This window comes from Hetaerina americana, unplaced genomic scaffold (assembly GCF_022747635.1).
Source record: "Hetaerina americana unplaced genomic scaffold, ioHetAmer1.1.p SCAF_9, whole genome shotgun sequence".
Taxonomy (NCBI): Eukaryota; Metazoa; Arthropoda; class Insecta; order Odonata; family Calopterygidae; genus Hetaerina; species Hetaerina americana.
Genome location: NW_027287538.1, coordinates 56,388,113 through 56,412,327, shown reverse-complemented (window position 1 = coordinate 56,412,327; position 24,215 = coordinate 56,388,113). Strand labels below are relative to the sequence as shown.

The 24,215-nt window shown below is 38.2% G+C and overlaps 1 protein-coding gene across 1 annotated transcript in view; it reads right to left on the bottom strand.

The window, feature by feature from the left end:
- Window positions 1-24,215, bottom strand: part of LOC139698728 (protein turtle homolog A-like) — a 577,577-nt gene that overhangs the window by 321,785 nt on the left and 231,577 nt on the right. Inside the window, exon 2 of the mRNA XM_071597621.1 lies at window positions 10,157-10,289. Within this exon, the coding sequence (XP_071453722.1) occupies window positions 10,157-10,289 (133 nt within the window). The remainder of the gene's footprint in view (window positions 1-10,156; window positions 10,290-24,215) is intronic.

Sequence of the window (24,215 nt, the reverse complement as noted above, 5' to 3'; positions counted from 1 at the left end):
ACTCCATTGCCTCTCAGTATCTTCTGCAGTCACATGTCCTGCAATCGTCGAACTTCTCCAAAAAGCCGTTCCTTTTACCCTACGAAGCCAAGAACTTAATAGTTAGTTTTCCTTTTCATCAATTTAATGTTCCTCATTCTATTCAACAGCAACAACTAGATAGTTTCTCATTTAAATGTAAACTCTTGCCTAAAAAACCAATTTTCCAAGACAAACAAAACTACGCTGCTCACCCCTGGTATTTTCTTTACTTTTTTATTGAATTATTTAGGACCAATCCGAAATAGAGCCCTTTTTGACCTTTGCATAGGCATTTTAATAAATAATATATAATTAAAGACATTTAAAAACACCCAGCCCTAGGAGGAGGAAAATCCACTCAGGCAGAAATGAAACCGTCATTAATGGGTTGGTGACAATATTACCCCGCCGCTACCGGGGCTAGAAAGCTTTGATTAAGAATCCTGTCGTCAAATCCCGTTTCTTTATATGAGCTTAAAAGTGTAGAAGTTTGAGTGAAATGATCAAAAACAGGACGATGCAATCCAGAGTAATTTGAATGAAGTACGAATCGCATAAATTTATCCACGCAAATACGGAAATATACCAAGATAGGAGTTTATGAGGTAGGATGAGTCCTCAGTTCATAATTTTAGAGAAAAATTCACATATTTAAAGCAAGGAGATTTCACTTCAATGTACTACACACGGTTTTCTACCAAATAACTCAATATGAGAATCGTACAACTTGACTATTGCATGGTTGTGCAGAGCTTTCAGCTCGGTTTGATCTGTGGACGCAATGGTTAGTAGTGAAACACTTTACCAAATGAGCTACCTCAAAACTAGAAATATTCCGTATCAATGAAAAATATTAAAAACAAATCTGCGAAATCAAGAATAATCAAAAGTACAAAGATATAAGCCTGAAGATGGCTCAAGTTTCCAACGGTGTTGATGCTCATACTGATAATGCCCCATAATGCTCGATGAACTGGAATACTTTCAGTCGTACGTATTTTAAACGTGCTCACATATAACTTTAATATTAGAATCATCCCAAAACAAAGCACGTGAGGTTCTGAGGAAATTGAAGGCAGCAGACGGAATATTCAGATCAACATAGTCCATAATTTCCCTTTGTGCTATGTAAACGAAACGTTGTTGAAAATATTTTCCCTCCACATTTTTCAAATGTTTCATAATCTCAAACCTTATATTACATTCAATAAAGGATAGAGTACATGGATATGGAACATTACTTCCGTGGTCATTCATACAGTATTAGCATCTCTCCTTAAGTAGCTGTAGTAAATATGTCGACTCGTTCAATCGTACAATCCTAAAATGGAGAGTAAGAAAGATTCTTTCCGAAAGATTTACTGAAGGGCTGTTGGATACAATCCAAAGGGACACAGTGTGAGCAGGAACGGTATCGTATTGCAAGGAAGGATGGATAGTGAAAGGAACGGAGAGTCATGACGGAGTTGCAGAACGCTTCGTGAGAAAGGAAATGCGGGCGAATTGAAGGCCTGGAGGAGCGGAAATAAAAGGGTTAAGGGACGGAAAGTTTTGCAAGTCGCGGACTGTTCCGTCTGACTCGCTCGGAGGGCCATATTCCACCAAACACCCTTCACTCTCCCCCATTTATCCCACCTCCTTCGGAATATTTCCAACCCTTTATCTCTTTTTTTTCTCTCTTTCTCTCAAGGGTAAAATCCCAGGAATAATTACATCCAAACCTCCACGATCGATGAATGAAACTGGGGCATTTATTTTCTTTCCTCAGGGCTCACTTAAATGTTGGTGTAGGCCCAGAGTGCAAAACGGAACAATGGATTCGAAACAGCAAAATACGATAAAAATAGCTTTTTTTGAATACTGCGGAGATAGGGAACTAGCGACTGGTGAAAGCAAAATGAATGTGTATTAACGATCCGTCAGAGAGAGTTATCTGCCATATGATGCATAAAAAAATCAAGTTTTCGTGTGCTTAAAATAATTAACAGCCACTGGAGAAACGAGCTAACGGGCTTTGGCATAGTAAAATAAGAGGGCTGTTTATATTGGTAGGTTGTGCCCCAGGGTTTAGGGGTCGGGAATTATAGCAGTGTTTGATTAACTTTTTGGGCCTTAAAGAAACCTGTATACTTTTTCATGACAAGCTCGAGCCATAAACATTATTCCTTGTGAAAGAGATACTTTCTTGTATAATTCTGTACGAAATATATATTTTTATGGAAGAATTCGCGTAAATTTTAAGTCAGATATGATAGCTATTAGGGAGTTGATTCAAAGTTAGACACCATTAAACGGATTAAATAAATATATGGAGTAATTCGTAACACTCCTTTATGTATAAAAACCGAAAATGCGTTTTTATAACTCTATTGACAAAAGTAACAGTTTTAATTAAATTTTCTCCATCGAATTAAATGAAAAATGTACAAAAAAATGTATTAATTTATGCTATTTTCAAGGTAATCAATAAGGAAAGTCCAGAATTATTATGTGATCAACACTCCTTTTATTTTCCAAAGCTCATCTGCTGGATATTCCTCTAGGTTTCAATTATGCGTGTACAAAATTCATTACCATAAAAGTGTTTCTATTTTGTCTATACCTACAACACCAGCACCAGCTGTGGAGACTACATTGGTCTCCATAATTATTCTTGGGGGTAATTGTCTTCTCATCCTATGAAGAAATTAATAAAAGATTGGAAAGGTACGGAATGCAGTGGCATGTATAAGCAGTTGGTCCAAAGCTGGGGAGCAACAAGAAAGGGAACGTCTAGGGAGGTGATTTCCAAAGAGCGCTTCCGCTGCTTAACAAGGAACTACGCGCTCAATCTCTCGATTCATACCCGCCTTCCACCGTCCCTTATCTTTCACGGCCTTTTCGCCGACACAATCCTCCCTGCCCCAACTCCATGTCACACCCCACCCAGTCTTGCCTTCCCCAACCGGAATGACCCGATTCCATCCGCCGCGAAACCATCCTCTCACTCGCCCGAGCGCGAAAGACCTCTTCTTACTTTCCCTGTCGTCCCCTTCTAAATCCTTCCACAATCCTCTCTCTCTCTCGTGTCAAGGTTGCGGCAGGCACGCCTCGTCACGGACAGAGATAACGTGGAGACTCTCTTAGACGGGTTAAGGAGAGCGAAATTAGTAGGATGGGTTCATAAGAACTTATGTCGTTAATATATATCAAGAATATTTTGGTCCAAATTTAAAATTTTTGTGATACGGTGGACATTAAATCTGTATTTTCCAATTAAGATATGCGTAGAAGTTTTAATTAGCCTTAGGTTGGCCTCATATCAATGTCTCTTTGAACATTGGTGATCCAGACGAGGGAAATTTTATTTTTTGGCATTGAAATCCTTGGACTTAATAATATTCCATGCAAAGATAATACTATAGGAAATATGAAAATAGATTTCATTGCTACTTTAATGATACTAATATAATCATTCCGCGTGCATAGGGTCACATTTGTTCGCGTGGCTATAAGGAGAAGATAAGCCGATTGATTGACGACAATTGCATTGCCTCTAAATAAACGGAGCTGCGTTTATTGATTATTGATACAAGCCAATCTCCTGTTCCCTCTCTACTTTCATGATCACAATATAAGAATATAATGGATATGTTATGTATTTATTTCTCAACTTTTCGAATATTTAGTATAGTACTTATTTATTTTATCTTCCTCAGTATTCCAAATTATTCTGAATAGCATGATAAAATCACTTACTTAAAAAATTAATATAATTGACTTAGGGCCAGCTTATTGCCATACCTACTTGAGGCAGCAGATAAAACGTTGAGGCATTGAACATGGTTTGTTAAAAAATAAAATATAAAAAACGTTAAAAAGAAAACAACAATTGCACCTTAAGGCTACCATTCCTTAATTTTCAGCATTGAAAAGAGAGATTCTTTCCTACTGGGAACTTCAGTCTGAATTTCTCTGTTTTTACTATATTTCTTGTCTTTTGTGGGTTAACATCTGAAAATAATCAATGCTTTAATAACTGAGCAGTTTGAGAGCATACATGTATGTTATGCTTCGGATAAATACGTACCTGTAGGAAAGTTTTCAGCTAATTTTCAATTGTAGGTCAACTTATCCTGAAATTAAAATTCCATATATTTTGACCAAGTTAAAAATAAGGTCCCTCATGATAAGGGCAGGTTAGGCCAATCCGACCACATACGATACTCGTACGTGAGATTCGAGAAAAGTTTCTCAGACCCAGGGACTATTCCATACCTTGAACGGATCGTTACCACAACAAAAACAAGGTAAACGACGGAGAATTCACGGCCAATGACCCATGTAACGAAACTATAACTTCGAACACATTCATTCTGTTACTGAAATCTGGAGACCAAACTCTTTGCCACGCACTTGGGCGGCTTTAATGCTATGGCGTAGATTAGGTGCAATGTTATTTTTTTAAAGATTGTACTCTATTACTTGGAAGCAAATTTGACGCAATCACATAACTCAACACCAATTGTGGCAAATTAAATAAATATTAATGCATGTATCTCCAGTGTATAACTGAACGGGATCTTTTTTGAAAATTCAGGGGAACTTTCTCTCTTGACTACATTTCCAACAAAATGCCTCCAGCGGATTACATGGATAATGCTGAGGAGTTAGAGATGGGTAGTGGTTTGAATCAGGAATTACAAGGACTAAAGAAACGAAGAAAGGAGGCAGGAAAGGAGCGGGGATAGGGTGGTGGATGACAATCCACGACGGAATGTGGAGTGGAAAGTTGTAAAAAGGATAAAGGAAAGATGGAGACAGTATGGAGAGGGTTTTCTCTACCTATATATTATGTCACGATGGTTTAACGCACTTGCATCAATACTAAAGTTCAAGATGGATCATTCTCATTGTAGTATATATATTACACTGCATCTACGCGTAAAGGTCATCTAAAAAACTAAGCGTCTAGTGGAGAATGAAAAAGAAGAGATAAAATTAGGTTTCCAGGATGTATGCACACCCTACAAAATTAATTTTGGTCACAATATCAAAGTACGAGGTCTGTTCAAAAAGTATCACGAGTTTTTGTTTTTTCAAAAATTATTATTTATTCGTTAATGCATATTTTTTCCCCTTCAAAGTAATCCCCATTAGATAATTATACACTTAAGCTAACGTTTTTCCAATCCCCAAGGCACTTCAAGAAATAATTTTTTGTGATCTTGTTCAGATCCTCCTTCATTGCAGTCTTTTCTCGTGTGTTAGTTTTCCTTCTTGCATATACTACCTTGATCAAAAAGTTCCCGGAATAACCACCGTGTGGCGCTCCCATAGTTCCGATTTGAGTTCTGTTTTTTTTGTTAAATTGGTACATCTGTTGTTGATATTCCCTTTAAATCTTAGTGTCATAACTTGACATTTGCAAAAGTTACGGTCGGTTTTCGGTATGTCCATCAGTGCTTCCATTATGCAAACATTTGCAAAAGTTACGTAGCCAAGAGTACATCTATCTCTGTGTGTGTTGGCGATTTTTTACAATTTCAGAAATGGATTTAAATTTGCAACAACGAACTTGTATTAAATTTTGCGTAAAAAACGGATTTAGTGGCGCACGGACGTTGGAAATGTTGGAAAAGTGTTTCGGCAACGATTCTCTAAAAAAAACGGTCGTTTACCAGTGGCACGAGCGGTTCAGAAGTGGTCGTGAGTCAATCGAAGATGATGAACGCAGTGGCAGACCATCGACATCGAAAGTCGGTGAAAAAATTGATAAAGTAAAAGAAATGTTGGTCAATAACCGCAAATTAACCATCAGAGAATTAGCGGAGGACTTGAACATTGCCTATGGATCCGCCCAAGACATTGTGGTTAATGATTTGGGTTTCCGTCGTGTAGCAGCAAAAGACCTCAATTTCATGCAAAAAAGAGACCGTGTTGACGTCGCAAAAGACATGATTTGCGAGGCTGAATCCGATCCCACATTCATCAAAAGGATCATTACTGGAGACGAGACGTGGGTTTATGAGTACGACACGCAATCCAGACATCAGGCAAGTGAATGGCGTTCACCAAATGAGCCGAGACCAAAAAAACCACGTCGTTTTCAGTCAAAAAAGAAGGCAATGCTGACGGTTTTCATGGATTACAACGGTGTAGTGCATCATGAATTTTTGCCAGAAGGCCAGGCAGTAAACAAAGAGTATTATTTGGGCGTTATGAGACGTTTGCGTGAAGCAATTCGCCGAAAGAGACCAGAAATGTGGGCAGAAAACTCGTGGATTTTGCACCATGATAACGCACCGTCGCACAGTGCTATCATTATTCGTAATTTTTTGACGAAAAATGCAACAAATACCATCCAACAGCCACCGAATTCACCTGATTTGGCTCCCTGTGACTTCTTTCTGTTCAATCGAGTTAAAAAACCATTACGGGGAACGCGTTTTAGCAGCCGAGAGGAAGTAATGGAAAAATCGCAGGAAGTGAATGAATGAATGAATTCCGGGAACCTTTTGATCAAGGTAGTAAATCAATGGCAAATTTTCAACTTTATATAGCGCTATTAAATAGACATCGTCGGTAGCTTTGATATTGGAAAATATTTAAGCAATGATTGATGCAAGTTAAAGAGTGATTAAACTGAATAAATTAGAAATACCTACTAAAAAGGCAACGTTGAAATAAACTGAAAAATATTTCAAGGTGAAATTAAATAGTAATACATGACGAAACCAACTAATCATTCAATATGGAAAGAAAATTATCAGATATTTTACCCGCTCCTGTTAACATTCCGAATAAAATTTTTTCTTACTGACGAAAATGCAATGCTCCAAACTAAATAGAAAAAAGATATATTTTTTATCTATGGTTTTCAAATAGAATTCGGCGAGAGATCACAGGGAAGAATAGCACATAAAAGGGTAAAATGGTAAGCTTATGGTTATTGCTTCTTACTAATGACAGATATTTAATGATAAATAGTCGGTTTAAGGATTACATTTATGCATGTAAAATGTACAACAATATTAAGCATATTACTGATGCATATTGAAGTACGTATTCAAGCTCTCAAGAAAATTTGAAATTAACCTGTAAATTATTTAAAAATAAAATATTTACAATATCTACCACATTTAATCACGCCACCTAATAATTACAGAAAGACAAGTCGGCAATTACGACATTTAAAATGGTCAACAGTCATTTTGATTCGACTCATGAAATATGAAGTGAATGCTTTAACTCAGTAATTATTGTAATAAACCTGTGTCACATAAAAATATCATCTGCAGTAATAAGAACCTACTATGGAACGTTAAATTTTTCTCTGATGAGTAAGAATGTAACAAAGAAAGGACTTGACCTATACTGTGCATATTCTTATGTTTCCAGTGGGAAAGCCTAAACAGTCGTCGTTAGATATTTGGAGGCAACTGTTTAGATATGACGTAATGTAAATGGAATAGTTATGCTTGATGGGATTTATATGTTTTTATTTGCTCGTTTCATCAGTACTTACGTAAAAAACAGATGACGTAAAACTGAAATTATACTACAAAATTTATTTTATAATCTTGTGATATATTTTCCGTTATAATATCATTCCGTGATATTTATAATTACACAACTTCACAGAGCAAGAAGAAAGAGAGAGAGATTCTTATCCATGTATTATTTCCCATAAGAGATAACAGTTAATTTAAATCCCCCAAGAGGTACAACTGAAATACAAACCGTATCCTAAATTAAAGGACTAAGAAAATAAAATAAATTTAATAGAGGACACTAGTGTATGTAATTTTACAAAGTATTTCAGTCTTAAATGTAATGAACAAAATAATCTCATCACTAGGAACCACATAGCCCCTGAGCGCATGCACACATATTACAACTGTGTTATATATCCGAAATTCTCCCCGAACAACCGAATTGAATATTCAAAGAGGGTCACCTTATCCAAACGGGTGACGGAGCACTCAAAACCCCAATCTCACTCGCACAGACCAGTCGTTTTATCGCCGTGGCCACACACATCTCGGAAATGAATCATCCGAATCAAATAAACATTTTCATGCTCTTACACTCCTCTCTCGAAAGCAACGAAATGGCTCCCATCTAACTCGCCCACGCATTCCACCGATCCGCGTCGTGCGCACACCTTCGACTTCACTAACGTGGATCTTGACGGTGTCCTAGCCAATCATCCTTTCTCCTGCCACGACTTCCTCCTCTCCCTTCATCTTCCCCCCACCCAAATTCTAACCGACAGCCCCTACCCCGCGTTCTATCTCTCAACTTCACGGGCCACTCGCTAAGGAAATGAATTGCCTCCGTCGCCATTACTTCCCTCAGCAACCGTTGCCCGGGGATTCCTTCTTACACCCCCCCAAGCTCTTTGAAAGGGGAAGGCAAAGGGGTAGGGGTTTGTGAGTTGACGTGGCTCTCTTTTACGTGCCTCTTCTGTGAAACCTCACTTCCCCTGCTCGTCAAACCCCAAAGACAAAAAACCTACTCACATGATCGTCCTCCCGTCTCTCTTTCCTAATAAACTCCTCGATCGACACTCACCATCATCCCTTCCCTCCTTCTGCAGTTGTTTTAACCCTCATTTTACCCCCCTACTCCTCAAATTACGCAAGTGTAGTTAGTCGTAAACGGTTGGATTGGGAATTCTTTCCACCTTTGTGGGAGTTTTGAATGGAAACCTTAGGAGATACATGTTGGAAGCATGATTCGTATGTCAAAGGGTTGCCAAAGAGGTGGTGCTGTCTCATAATAAGATTATTAATGAGGGCCCTAATGTGATCCAAGGTGAATCTTAACCAATTAAATTTCAATGTTTGGCATGGAGATAATAATTCGTAGTTTAGTTTTTCAGTTAAACTGAAAACAAATATTCAATTAACAGAGGCACTCATTATGAATTTGGATTATCATTTATTTCTTGTCTGTAAGTCACTAGCAGTAGTAATTGTAATCGTAACGTCTCCCACGATTCATACGATGAAGCATGTTAATTATTTTATTAAGTTACCCCCATAAAGAAAATGGAAAAGAAATACAATTTGACGAATGAAGGAAAACGTGAAGACATTTTGATGCGGAGAGGGAATCGGAGGAATGAAATAGTTATATTCATCAATATAATTCAATGATTTGAAAGCTAGGACTCAAGAAAATAAAAAAATATAAAATACTATTTTCCAGAGAGGGATTCAAAGAATTTAACGAGAATGTGACGGCCATTGAGAAAGAAGAATGGGTCTCTTGAATAGTATTTCACCTTCAAGTGAATAGCTACCAAGATGAATTCATATTTACTATAACAATTATAAGCTAAAGAATTATTGTCATTGTGCATACCCTCATAGACAGCATATTCTACATATACCTGCACATATATTTTGAAAGCCAACAGGAGCAGAAAGAAAATATGTTCAATTTATAAGCCCCACCCCAAAATGTTTTTATTTACACTCCAATTCAAAAGTTATTCCTATAATATTCGGGGGAATAAATATTTAGAAACGCATGTATACACACATATCTTAAAGAAATAATGGGGAGCCTTACACCGCATTATAACCCACCAAATATGGATTAGGAGAAATATATTAAATCTAAAAATTAGATATCTGGTCGTTCAACAAAGATACAAATAGAGAACAAGTACAAATATCATATTTAAAATAAATTTATCATTAATCAAATGTCGTACCCTAATATAGCTCTTCCACCACGCCAATGTTGCAGTCCGCTGAAGGGTCACTAATCATTTTAAGTTCATACTTAAGAATATTGAACAAGTACAATTCATTGAATATTTTTTAATTTTTATACACGACAAACATTTTACGCACTACCCTACAAAGAATGAAATGTTCCTTAACGCTTTTTATAATATATATATATATATATATATATATATATATATATATATATATATATATATATATATATATATATATATATATATATATATATATATATATATCCATGGTAGTTCATGCTCAATGTATCATCATGACTCTAATGTAAAAATCTAGTAAAAATTGTAGACAATAACCGAGGATAAGGCATTCATATAGGTGTCAGTTTTAACAAATATTTGAAGGATTTTGCACGAAACTTATTAAAATTGACTTACCTGTAGAGAGGAATTCCTTCGTTGTCCTTGAACCACAGGACCATGTTCACTCTGTCGTCTATTCTGGGAGGTCTGATGTCACAGGGTAACTCGGCATCATTGCCCTTTACCACCCACACAACTTCAGCGGGAACTATAAGCAAAAAAAGAATCAGTTGGTTAAAACACTGGTGTTATTAATAGACCAAATTACAGATATGTATATTACGAAAGCGTTAAACAATAAAATTAATTACATTGAATACAATTTTATCAAACATAGTAAAGAAATTATATGCATGCACAGTATTTCCCATTTCGCATTCACGAGTAAATAAGTACTTACACCGCAGAAATAAAATATTGATATTGAGTTTCTATTTCTTTAGTTTGTGATTTCAAACATTCTTAGATATATAATTCAACAAAAGGTATTTGGAGAATAAGAGCATGTTCAAAAGTATTTCATAATCATACAAGTTTCACAACCATTGACAGGTCGTACTTTATAATTTTTTTCTATTACAATTGACATTTAATTAATGCCAAAAACCCATTAATCAGTTAACAGAACGTCAAATTTAGTTATTATTTCCATTCAAAGGCAAATTAAACTTTTTACTATTGGGCAATTTTCTACAGTATACATTACTTCTTAAATAAATATAGTCATAGTTTAACACAACTATGACCTAAAAAATGAGACTGTGAAATAACTACTTTCTATTTCAATTTATTTAGAGAATGTAAAGGCATATTTTCCTCTTTCTGGGGGTTAATAGGTGGGTTATCTTAGTTAAATCGCGTTGAAATATTTTGCTTCCTAACATTATTTTTTCCATTATTAAACAAAAAAATCTCTATACTACTCTGGATAATGAGCCAAATTTCAAGGTCGTAAAAACTTTTGAGCGTTAATTTTAAATGTAACAAGAACAATAAAACAAGCGTAACATTAAAATAAGGAGATATTCACGAACAGAAAGCTAGTGCACGAAAATAATTGGTTCTTTGAGATAAATTAAAATAAAGTTTAAAAAATTTTAAATTCATTGATGTACATCAAAAGGAATACAGAAAAAGGCTAATGGAAGGCTTGAAACTTCTGTGATTTGGATTCAAAGTCGATTTTGAGGGAGGAAGATACAGGGCAGGTTAATTAAATGGATAGCAGGACACGTAAAGAAATTTCATGATAGACTAGGGAAAGGTAAATAGATGAATTATTAATCTCCAAAAAAAAATATGTACATCAAATGAAAAAAGGTACAAAACAGAAAATCACTAAAATTCTGCAGCATACTGAAGTATGTGTTAGAACCTTTAACTTGTTGATTTTTAAGCTTATATTTAACTTCCAGAGATCCGAAACCCTGAGTAATTCGTAGTAAGTTTAGTTTCATTTCAGAACTTCAAATCTGTTGGAACTCTAGTTACTAAGTATCTTTCCAGGAAAGTGAAATATGGATAAATTCAGCATTATTGCTCATTCATATTATGAAAATTCACTCATAACTACGTTAAATAGGAGTAAAATTTAAATTATTTATATTTAGTATTTCCCATTATTGTAATTATAATATTACTATCGGTAAAATCGGTATTGGTTACGGTAGATTTTGGATTGATACAAGCTATCAAACGGTCTAGAGACAATTTTCTTGCTTCTCCTTGTAAAACACAATATAACATCAAGCACTACAATAATACCCTCTCCAATTCCACGTATTCTCTTCCTTCATTCCGCCCAACATCTCTTCCTTGCTTATCGAACATTTTCCTCCTAATCACAGTCTTTCTGTTCAATCGCTAATCTAAATGCTATCCATCCATCTTTCCTGTCTCCTTTGGATTTAAACCAACAATACACTCTCTTACTTTTCATTTGTATCCACATAAGCTTTTCAATCTTTCTCCGAACCCAACTTTCAAATGGCTCCAAACTACGTCTGTCATTCAGCTTCAATTACTATGATTCCACGCCACACAAAATCACGTTCATTATCATAGTTTTGACGAGGCTTTTCTCAGCATAGTTACTGCCATCGATTCACTCCTCTTAGTGTAAGCTTCTTTGCCTAATGCATTCATCGCCTTATGTCCCAACTACTTTGACCGTTTAGCTACAGAACACTCCTGCGATATGTAAATTGTTCTATCTAGTCTAGGCTATGAAATCCCATTTTAACATTTAATTTAATCTTTTCCTAGCTGAAAAAATTCATAAATTTTGTTTTGTTTAAATATAATATTATTCCATACCTATCGCACTGATTTTACAATGTGCTCATAAAAATTTGTAATCCCTTTGCTGATTAAAAAAATGAATGTTGATCATTCACAAACCTAATATATTTTATGAATTCCCCAGCGAATATCATTCTCATTCCCATTTCCTACTCTCCCCTCTCCTCTTTAATTATTTCCTCCACGCATAAGTTGGATAGCCAAGGTGATGATGGACACCTCTGTCTTGATCGTCCTTCCAATACTCCCATGCGCACTCTCCATCCACCACTCGCACAAGAGAAGTCTGAGACATGCACAGATTGCGAATTAGCCCTCCAGTCTACTCCTATTTCTTTCAATACTATATTAATTCCAACCATTTTGATTTATTAAATGCTTTTCCGAAATCTAAAATACATACAAAAGCATCCTGAATGTCTTCGAAGTAATCACTTTCCCATCTTATCTTTCTTTTATCAATATTATTATCTCCGCGGGAAATCAAACTTATTGTGCTGAAGTCCTAACAAAAGGCTGCTTCTCACTTTTTTGGGATTGGAACTAACACGGATCTGAAAAAGTATTCCGGCCAAATTCATCCCTAAAAGATACAAAAAATTAGTCCTTAATTGCTCTTTCTTTCACGTTCTCCAAACTTTTTCGTACATGTTTCCTACCCCTTGGCCTAGCCTATATATAAATTCACACCCATGTACATACGAGTACATACATACATACATATATATGTATATATATATATATATATGTACTCGTATGTGCATATATGAATGTATTAAAAACCACAACATTGTTTTCAAAAAGATTTCAAAAGGGGTAGTGGGATCGGGTTGGGTTCCAAATACCACTTTATACTTTCATTATTATAAGATATCGTATTTTGTAAAAATTATAATCTTACTTGCATTTGGCTCGACAAAATGGCCATTATTGATTTGATACAATTCGATATGGATTTAAGATGGAACACCATTAGAAAGAGGAGGAAAGTATTCGAAATTTTCACTTCAAAACACATTTCCTCCTCACGACTTCTGCGTAATTCCGGACCAAGTGGATGGGATATTGAGCAAGCTGGATGGGGCAATGAGTATTCACTGTCCGATGCCGATTCAGCGGTAGGATTTACTAATGATGCCACTAACCCATGCTTTGCATTTGTTCCGGATGCTCTAAATGCCAGCGAGGTACAAAAAACAAAAAAATAGTAAAAAATTCTCGAAACCTTTGCGTAGTGATTTCGAGCAGCGCGCAACTTAGCCTACACTTCCTCAACCCCAACACCACAATTATAAAAACAAGAAGGGCCGCAATCCGCTAAATAGCAAAGCTTATTAAACCTCGCGTGCCCATGGACGGCAGAGCTGATTGAGTTTTCACCAACGAGAGAACTAAAAAATCACGACTGTTGCATTTCAACAGTTATGTGAGTGTTGGTTAACAAGGGGTAGTGAAATGCAACAAGAGATGAAGCCATGGAGGAGACTAAAAAATAAACGGCACCACTAGCAGTCTCATCATCATCGTCATGATAACCTTTTTAAACCTGCATGGAAGGCGGAGAAGGGGAAATAGAATTATCCAGCTTTACTTAGCTCCTCGGAGATGCAGCCTCAAATCGCTGCTTTTAGCCCCAGAGGATTTTGCGGCGCGCGGCGTTCAGGATGGGGGGAGTGAGAGGAAAGAGAGGCATCAGGTAGACTGTTTTTAGTTCAAGAGGAGACGACGTAGGTGGCAGGACGGCGCTGGTGGGGTTAATATCGTGGATGCGTGGACGAAATGGGAGGGAAGAATAGATGCTGCGAAAAGCCGGGATTTTGGCTCGTGAGTGGTGGGGGGTGGACGGGGAATAATATCCCCGCGTTTGAGGGGCGGAAAGCAAACGGGGAACGCTGGGAGAAGGAGGTCAGAGTGGCGATGGGGGAGCTTTGAATAATCCTTAGCAGATCCGGAAGGGTTGCACTCGGAGGAAATGAACGGAGTTTCTGTAGGAAATGAAAGAAATCTCTCGCAGCAAAAAAGGGAGGGAATTGGTGTTCAGAAGGGTGGGAATGGTAGAGAATGGTGGGGGAAGGTGGTCAGGGAGTCGGAATTTTACGCACGGAATATTCCTCCCAGAGGTGGTGCGATGGCGATGTCCTATGTTAAGAGCATTTGGAACATCCCTTCATCCTCCTAACCCTTTGCTTCGTCGCAACCCTCGCCCGGGAAATAAAATTTCGGCGATGGGTGCAGGTACGAACGCGTCTGGTGAGGCCCAAGAGACCTGACGCCGGCAGAAGGACCTGCAACCCTCGCGGGGGGAATGGTTCGTCCGAAGAAGGCGAGGCGTAATTTAGCACTACAACCGCTGATTCAGAGACGCAAGTCTATTCCCCTTGGGCCAGGGTTTGCTTAACATTTAATAGTCCACTGGTGACTAGGAAACAACAGTTTTATGATTTTGTTATTTTTTTTTAAGTTTTACTAGCATAACATGATATTTCCTTATCTGCGACACAGTTTTACCTTGACTAAACCTTGAAATTTTCTTTTTCTTTATAAAATGCATGTAATATATACTGAGTAGGGTTTTACATATACGTGTATGCTCTGGCATGTCCAATTCGATCGTTTAGATTTTTAATTTTTAAATTGGTAGCGATATGAAAGTAAATGCAGCAGAAAATTAAGATTGAGAGCAAGAAGTAAAAATAAAATCCGATCTTATTTCTCACGGGCACATTTACGAGTATTATCAGTCCCCATAACGGATGAAATAAGTAAAAAGACAATCATCGATTACTTGCATTATGAATCACATAAACTCGCCGTAAAATAATTTCATTGATATCGAGCCCCATTTTCCTTCGCACACTTCAAGAACAAATGTTTTCTCAAAGAAAACCGAGACTCCTTCCGACAAAGAGTACTGCCTTTAGCATAGGCAGCCTAATAGATATAAACAACTATGAAGCCCTTAAACCCTCGGCGAAGTCTCACCAAAACAAGAGGGCTAGGGAAGTTATGGAAGGTGCGGAGATAGTGAGATGGAAGATGGGTTGGTGTGCTCCCTGTGAAGGATGAAACAAAAGGACGCCGAGTGTGTCCCCAGGGCCGGGAAGGAGAGTTCGGAAAGGACTTTTGTCGTTGAATACTAATTCCGGAGAGCGCGTAAGGCATGGGGGAAGGGTCGTCGGAGGATGCGACTATCGTTGAAGGGAAGGGATGAGGTCGCGCTGGGAGACAAAAGAAAACGAAAAGGGATGCAGAAAGAGTAGACAGGGAGAGGAGTCAGCGGAAAGGTGAGAGGGGATAGGGGGGAACGTGCGACGATGAATACGCTCCAATTTTATTTTCTCCAATTCCTAGCCTCACGGAGACTGATGGAACTAAGGGTAAGAAGGTAAAAGAGCTAAGAGAAGGGCACGTGGGAGCCGGAAGGGCGATTGGCGAAGGGCGAAGGGGAGGGCAGGGTTGAAGGGTGAATATACCCCGGGATCGGTAAGCGTGAAGTTTCCAGTGAATGGTGCCTCCCCACATTCCCCTCCCACATAAGCATAACGGAGCGGCGAATAATAATAACTCAACTTTGGAGGTAGTGCGAGAAAAGAGGAGTCCTTTCCGAAGAACGGGTTTTTCTGCAACAGATGAAAATCGCGAGAAGTCGCCGCTACAACTGAGTAACAAAATCATTCGAATTAGCGTTAATTTTATACTGAAATACACAAATTAATAGACGAAAAACTAATAAATCTACAAAACACGGAAGAAGAGTTGGTTGCTTCGAGAGTCCACTCATGATCTCGGTTAAATGTAATTATCGTTGCAGTAAGATGGACAAGTTATTACGTCCAATGTCCCGAGTTTACGACGACGGAATATATATAAGTATACATATATATCAACCCGAAGGTCGGTTTGGTAGGTGATGGTACTACACCATCACCTACCAAATGGCATGGATGGCACACGGCGTGTGAAATTCAAACATCAGGGGGCTTCCTTTCCTATTTCCTTTCCCTGTGCCGGTTAAGGTTTCCCAGGAAGATCTGGTACCCGAAAAATCACTTTGGTGAAGCTGCAGGTGCCCAGAGACTTGCCCGGGAATCGAACCTCGGACATTCCGATCAGTAGTCCAACGCTCTACCCCCTGGACTACCTAATAATTATAATTATACACACACACACACATACATATTTTTTTTTTAAGGTAATCTACCGGTTAAGGTAGGTTTTTCGATGGACACAACTACCAAACAAATATTTTGTGACTACTAACAAAACACAACCATAAATTCTACTCTACACCAGGTCCCTCTTCATGTCTGAGTACTTTCTTCCGCCCTTCATCCCGTCCAACATCCCTATCCTGTTCCTTCCCTTTCCTCTTTTGCCCAACATTCTACCCTCTATCACAGTCTTCAACATCCCACTGCCGGTCAACACCCCCTTCATCCACTTTTCCTGCCTCCATAGGATTGCTCCCAACAAACCCCTCTCTTCACCCACCATACCAAGTACTTCCTCATTTGTTTTCTTCTCGGTCCATTTCACCTTCTCCATTCTTCTCCACACCCACATTTCAAAAGCCTCCAGTCTACGTCTATCCTCCTGCTTCAATGACCACGTTTCCGCGCCGTACATAGCTACGCTCCATATCAAAGTTTTTACGAGTCTTTTCTTAACATCCTTACTCAAAGTCCCCGTCATCAACTCCCTCCTCCTCGTGAAAGCCTCTTTGCCTAGCGCAATTCTTCTGCTTACGTCCCTACTACTTTGACCGTGTTGGTCCAAAACACTACCGAGATACGTAAACTGTTCTACCTGCTCTAGTTTTTGCCCTCTTACTTTAATGTTAAGATTAGCCTTTTTCTTTCTAGAAAATCGCATAACCTTTGTTTTATTAATGTTGATTCTCATCCCATACCTGTCGCACTGAATTTCCAATTCACTCAGCAATGCTTGCAGCCCCTTGGATGACTGACAAACTAAAGCTTGGTCATCAGCAAACCTAACTGATTTTACGAATTCCCCGCCCACTTTCATTCCTACCTCTAGTTCTTCCCATGCTTCTTTGATCATTTCCTCTGCATACAGGTTGAACAGCAACGGTGATAATGGGCAACCCTGCCTTACACCCCTTCCTAACACTGCCCATCCTGACTCCCCGTTTCCCACCCGCACCTGAGCAGTCTGAGACATGTACAGGTTGCGGATTAGCCTCCTTTCCCTCCAATCTATTCCTATTTTCTGCAGAATACTCATTAGTTTTTCCCAATTCACTCTATCAAACGCTTTTTCGAAATCTACGAAACAGGCAAATACCTCCTGGTTGTGTTCTATATTCCTCTCGATTAATAATCTCATTACTGCAATGGCATCACGCGTACCTCTCCCCTTCCTAAACCCAAACTGATCATCCCCTAAGTAATCATTTGCCCTACTCTCTATCCTTTTGTTTATGATCCTGAGAACAACTTTTGCTGCGTGGGTTATCAAACTAATTGTCCTATAGTCCTCACATGATGCAGCCTTTACCTTTTTCGGAATCGGAACTAAAACTGCTCTCACAAAGTCTTCCGGCCAGGTTCCCTCCTCATAAATGCTACGGATCAGCCCATATAGCCTCTTCCTCCCACATTTTCCTAAGCATTTTAAAAGTTCCACGGGAATGTTATCTACCCCCACGGCCTTATTTAGTTTCATCTCCCTTAATGTCCTTTCTATCTCATTGTCTAGTATGCCTGGACCTAAGCTGTCTTTCTCTACGTCATTTTCTTTTTCAATGTCTAACTGTGTTGGTCTGAGTTCTTTACTATACAGTTCTTCTATATACTCCTTCCATCTCTCTTGGATCTTTCCTGCGTCAACTATTACCTTACCCGCCTTATCTCTAACTATTAGCATAGTTCTTCCTTTCTTACTTCCCGATAACGATTTAACTTTGCTGTACAGCGCACCGATTTCACCCTTCCTCTGGAGACTTTCCATATCCTCGCACTGCGTCTTCCACCATGCGTCTTTTGCCTTATTTGTTGCCCGCCTCAATTTATTGTTCAATTCTTTGTACTTCATTTTGCCTAATTCTGTATTTATATTCTTCCATTTTCGCCGCTCATCCATCTTTGTAATCATCTCATCCGTGATCCATGGTTTCCTAGTCCTTTTAGCGTTAACGGTTCCAATAGTGTCTTTTGCGGCTTTAGACAACCCTTTTTTGATCATTTCCCATTTTTCTTCGATAGTAATAAGCCCTTTACCATCCTCCATGATTTTCTCTACCGCCTGTTTGTATTCCTTCCTTTTCAACCCATTTAATGCTTCTACATTCCATTTTCTAACTCGCCGCCCCTTCCTTATCTTTTTGAAACGTACGCTACATTTCATAACAACTAAATTGTGGTCTGAGTCCGCATCCGCTCCCGGAAAGCTGTGGGAATTTATCACACTATTCCTAAACCTGTGTCTAACCAGGATATAATCTAGCTGATATCTTCCTGAGTCACCTGGCATTTTCCATGTATACCTGCGTCTTTTGTGGTGTCTAAACCAAGTGTTGGTGATGACTAACCCCTGTCTCCTGCAGAACTCAACTGCTTTCTCCCCGCGGTCATTCCTCGTGCCCAAACCGTAGTCGCCCACCTCATCACCATCTCTTCCATCGCCTACCGTCGCATTCCAATCCCCCATCACTATCAAATGTTTCCCTGCAGGAACACACGCGATCATGTCCTCTAACTGATCGTATATCTTATCGACCTCTTCTTCCTTATGGTTGCTCGGTGGCATGTATACCTGAATAATAACTAAGTTCGTCGGTTCTGCTTTTATCTCCACTAGTAGTATTCTATCCGTTACCTGCTCTATGTTGACTACGCTTCTTCCTACCTCTTTATTTAATACTATGGCAACCCCTCGCTGGCTCTCGTCCCCGCCGCTGTACATTATTCTATAATTATATTTATTTATTTATTTATTTTATTTATTTATTCAGAATTAGTCCGAAAACAGCGCATTTTGGCCTTTACATCGAACTGTTAACAACGATAACAATGATCACATTTACAAACACCCAAGCCCTAGATGGAGGGAAACTCACCCAGGCGGGAATCGAACCCGCGACCCTTGGAATGGAAGACGAGGACGTCACCCCGCCGCCACCGGGGTCGGCAGAAGATGGACACATTTACAAACACCCAAGCCCTAGGTGGAGGAAAACTCACCTAGGCGGGAATCGAACCCGCGACCCTTGGAATGGCAGACGAGGACGTTACCCCGCCGCCACCGGGGTCGGCAATATATGTCCAGTAATACCCTCTATACTTCCATCTCAACTCGTATAAGCCTAAAATATCAACATTTTCTCTTTCCATCTTTGCTTAATATTTTCTAAAATTCCTATACCAAACATTGTTCAAACATTCCAAGTTTCAATCCGAGCTGATATGGTTGTCTTTTCCTGCGTCTTCTGTCCTACTGTTGGTGTTCCCTTGCATGGGTTTCGTTGGATGACGACTGCGGAAGCCTTGCCTCCCCCGCTACCGGGCACGACACACGGCCGATTGAGCCGAGCCCCGTGTATGCCAGGACTCAAAATATCTCTATTGTCCATCATATTTTTCTAGGGAATGATAATTGAGGTGGTTTCCCGTTGCCTTCCTCAATAGTGTTTTTAACGTGACACCATCACTTACTGGCCGCCCCACTGGGGTCAGACGCCATTGCAGCCGCCTCACTGAGGAACAGACACTGCGTGGACTACCTTTCGTCTGGCTCCTAACCTTCGACCTATCTGGCATGGGTGACCCTACCAGGAGCAATAATTATTACTCCCGCCAGCACAGCTCTAGGGGTCATCGGAACGCACAAGCCCTTCCACCACGTCAAGGTTGTAGTCCGGGGAGGGACACATACATATATATATATATATATATATATATAATTAATTAATAGAGATTGACGTCATGCAAAGCAACTAATCCCTGAATAATTTCCTACTTTGAGGAGGAACATTGTCAATGAGAAAAAAGAAGTTAGCAATAATAGTGATTGTGGTACACAGACATAATTGAATAAAGATTCTTATGATAATTGGACCCGCTCTAGTCTACTAAGGAAATTTCTATTTCAAGAAAGGGCAATGGCTCTATATACATATCAGCACTTCCGAAAACCATATAATTTCAAATTTCCTACCGATCTTAGTCTTTCACCACGACGATATCACTAAAGAATGAGAAGACATTTGGATCAGAGGGCCTAATTTCTAAGACCCCCTAAAAAAGCTGAAAATTATAGTAGACCGAGAAGGATTTGATAAGTAAACAGAATGAATAAATATGCATCATACATTCAACTACTTTAATAATTTTCTGAATCTGCTGTTTATTACGGAAGATATGCCGATTCGTGAGAAAAATACTAATTTATTCAATTACTGGTGATAACGCTATCCGTTTATTATGTGGATTTCTTTTTGCCATTTTTTTCCTAAACATTCAAATTCGATTTTTTCAAATTAATTTGTATTTAATATAAATATATATTGCGATAATTGTTTAAATTTCAAATTTTATTAAATGCTCATCCTGTATAACTATTTTTAATATAATACAGAATATATATTACCGAGCAAAAGTTCAATATATAGAACCGATTATCTGATTTTTCAAACTCATTCAACTCACACGGTGGGAAAAGTTTTGCTGCTGAGGTGCCAGAGTTTTGGGTTCTATTCGTAAAAAGTACCTTGACTTCCAGAACAAATCTATCTCGACATATAAATTCTCTTAATTTTTAATTATGAAGTTACAAGCGTACCAGCGGTAATCATTTATATTCACCTCCTGAAGAGCCTACAAGTTCAGGGGGAGACTTTGCTTTAAGTTACCGAGTTATACTTGTTTTACATCCTTGAAGACCTACATATTGTACATAGTAAACATATACTCTTTGTACTATTCACTTGTACGTCAATTTGTTTTGAAAACACAAGCAATGACTGACGACGTACCTCAAATAAGGGAGGTCCATTAAAAGACGGCGTGACAATGTTACATGGACCCATACACCTGGAATTGCGTGGCGTGAATGGAATGGCATTAATATTGAGGGATTAAATAATTATGATATGAATGAATAACTTACATACAGATAAAACCAAAATTCAACGCTTGTAATGTATTTTTAATTGGTGATGGAGATTTTATATTTTATAATCAGACTTAGTGCGATCCTGCTGAAAAAATGCTCAGTATGTGTGGGATGGAATAATATCGTTTAATGCGTATAATATCTTTTGGTGTTCCCCAAAATATGATAATTTTATAGTTTGTGTAGTGAGGTTAAAGTAAAAGATTACCTGTCTTAAATACACAATTGCTTTAAGCATTAGTCATTACATTTCAATGTCTGGTCAAGGGTAATTACAGTATTCAAGTTAAGTGTTCGTAGGATAGGTTCGAGACCTGTTCACTCAATGGCATATGAATTTTAGAATTGGGGCAAGGGGGCCAAAGTTCTTCCCGGTGCCGCCCACGTTTTCCACGGAGACCCTAGATATCGCCCGGCCTGGGAAAAGCTGATGGTTCCCAGACACGCTATTGGTTATCGAATATATGTTCTCCGGTCAGCAGCCTAATGATATATTCACTAGTCTTTCATGACAATGAAAAGGTGATAATAATAGCAATATTAATTTTATATATATAATATATATATTGAAGTATGGAATAATTTAAAAGTATCAGTTCTGAATATGCTGAAATTGTTGTAAAAAATTGTGATCAGGAAATTGTGATACCGAATGTAATAAAAACGGGAAAAGTTTTCCTTGGTTGCCTTGAAAAAGTGCTATGAAAGCAGAAGTTAAGAAAGCCTGAAATAGAATGCACGAGTACGATCTCGAACAATGATGTTTAGAGAAGGAAGAATAGTAATGAAAAATAAGGATAGAATAGGAGTAACCGGAAATAGTAGGGCAAATGTAGGAAATCTGTCAACCATACTGCCAGTTTATAAAATGAACAATGTGCTATTGAATGCCAATTAGGTAGTGAGTGAAAAAAGTCAGTCGAGTATTGGAATACAAGGAAGACTGGTTGTATGGGGAATAATGTGAAACAAGGTAGCACATTTTCATCAGAAATTCAATGTGTTTAATGATGAATTTTTGAGGGACAGACAAATTATGTCAATCGGTTTTAGCGTAATCTGTGATATAATTAAATTATTTTACATCTGCAAGATGATGTTTAAAATTTTAAACTCAGGCAGCATTAAGAAAAGCGCTTTAAAAATTGACAATCGCAATTGAATTCTTTTCTAAGGATATTTTTGAGAATTTTTATTTCCATTCAATTATACAAGTCTTGCTCTAATAGTGTGATGTGACCCACAGTCAGGGGTACATTCAGAAGTAATTTATTCTCATTGTGCACGTGTGAAACCAGCGTCGCCAACACTAGGTCTTAAAAGATAAATCTTCTCTTGACGATGGCTCCTGAAGGAGTTCGTCTACTCCCAAGTTAGCCATACCTACTTGCCTGAGACTTCATTTTATGCTGAGCAAAAACAGTGATAAAAACTTTGATAAATAAGGATGAAGTGCAAAGTGTGTGTGAAGGCAGAGATGTACTCGTATTTAATGTTTGGCATGAAAAGATCAACACTTGATATATTTTCGTTGATGATATTTTCTTGGGGTAGGAGTGAGTTACGAAAAATGAGCACTTAAAATTACAGAAGACTCGTGGTAAGATTAATAAATATAGTTTACTTTAACAGTAAATTGCCATTTTTTTTCAATAGAAGCGTTTGTGACTCTTCAGAACGCTAATAATTTTGGTTTGCCAACACTTTTAAATAATATTCTCTTTTTTATCATATTGGTAGCTATTAATAGAATTACTGATTACTGACGTACTCCTTCTAAATTGATGTTTGCAATAATCGTAATTATTTCACCGGCCGCCTATGCTCAACGATATCCCCTTAAAATTTCAAATTTTTACCATATATTTAAGTCAATAATTTCCTAAATTCGAGTATTAAACCCCCACAGTCTTCAATTAGCCAACCAATTTGTTGTTACTATTTTTATGAGCCTGGTGGAACTCTCTAAGTAATGATTGGGATTGCCTTGATGGGTATGGCAATTACATATCGTAAAATAAGATCAGAAATACCATTTCGTATTAACATGTAATTCATTCCCTGGCGGGATTCAGTCCACGATCATGAGGGGCACTGGACCAGCCGGCTATCGCGGCAACAGTCTCGGGCAAAAAAGCAATACCTCACAAAGTTTTTTAAGCTTTGGCGAAAGAAGTAAGCACTGGAGAGATGCTGGCGTAGGCCTGAGTAGTCAGTTTTAATTTCAAATGGTGCAGGCAATTTTATTCATCTGCGGAAAGCCACAAATGACGGATTTAAAAGAACAGGAAACAGATGGATCCGACTGATTAACTAGCCAATGTTAATAAAATTCTCCCGATTCGCCTGCACTACTTGGCGTAGCTCAGACAAAACACATTTCCTATAATTGTAAATGCCATATATTTCAGGATAGCCTAGGAGAAAAAACTTCCCGTTATGAATTACTTATAAAATTTCAAAGTTACATCAAAATATCCTATTTGTTCAAACTGGACTAATACGATTTCTGATACAGGTACTCCACCAAAGGCTGATCAAGCACTTGGAATTAAAATAATTTAGCTTGCATAAATGACACTCAATGTATGTAGCTTACCTCGTAGGTCTCAAATGATTTGGAACCAGAGTTGCGTGATATGATCTTTTAATATTGTAGGACATAGAAACCAATTGGTTTAATTTCCAGTGGCCGATT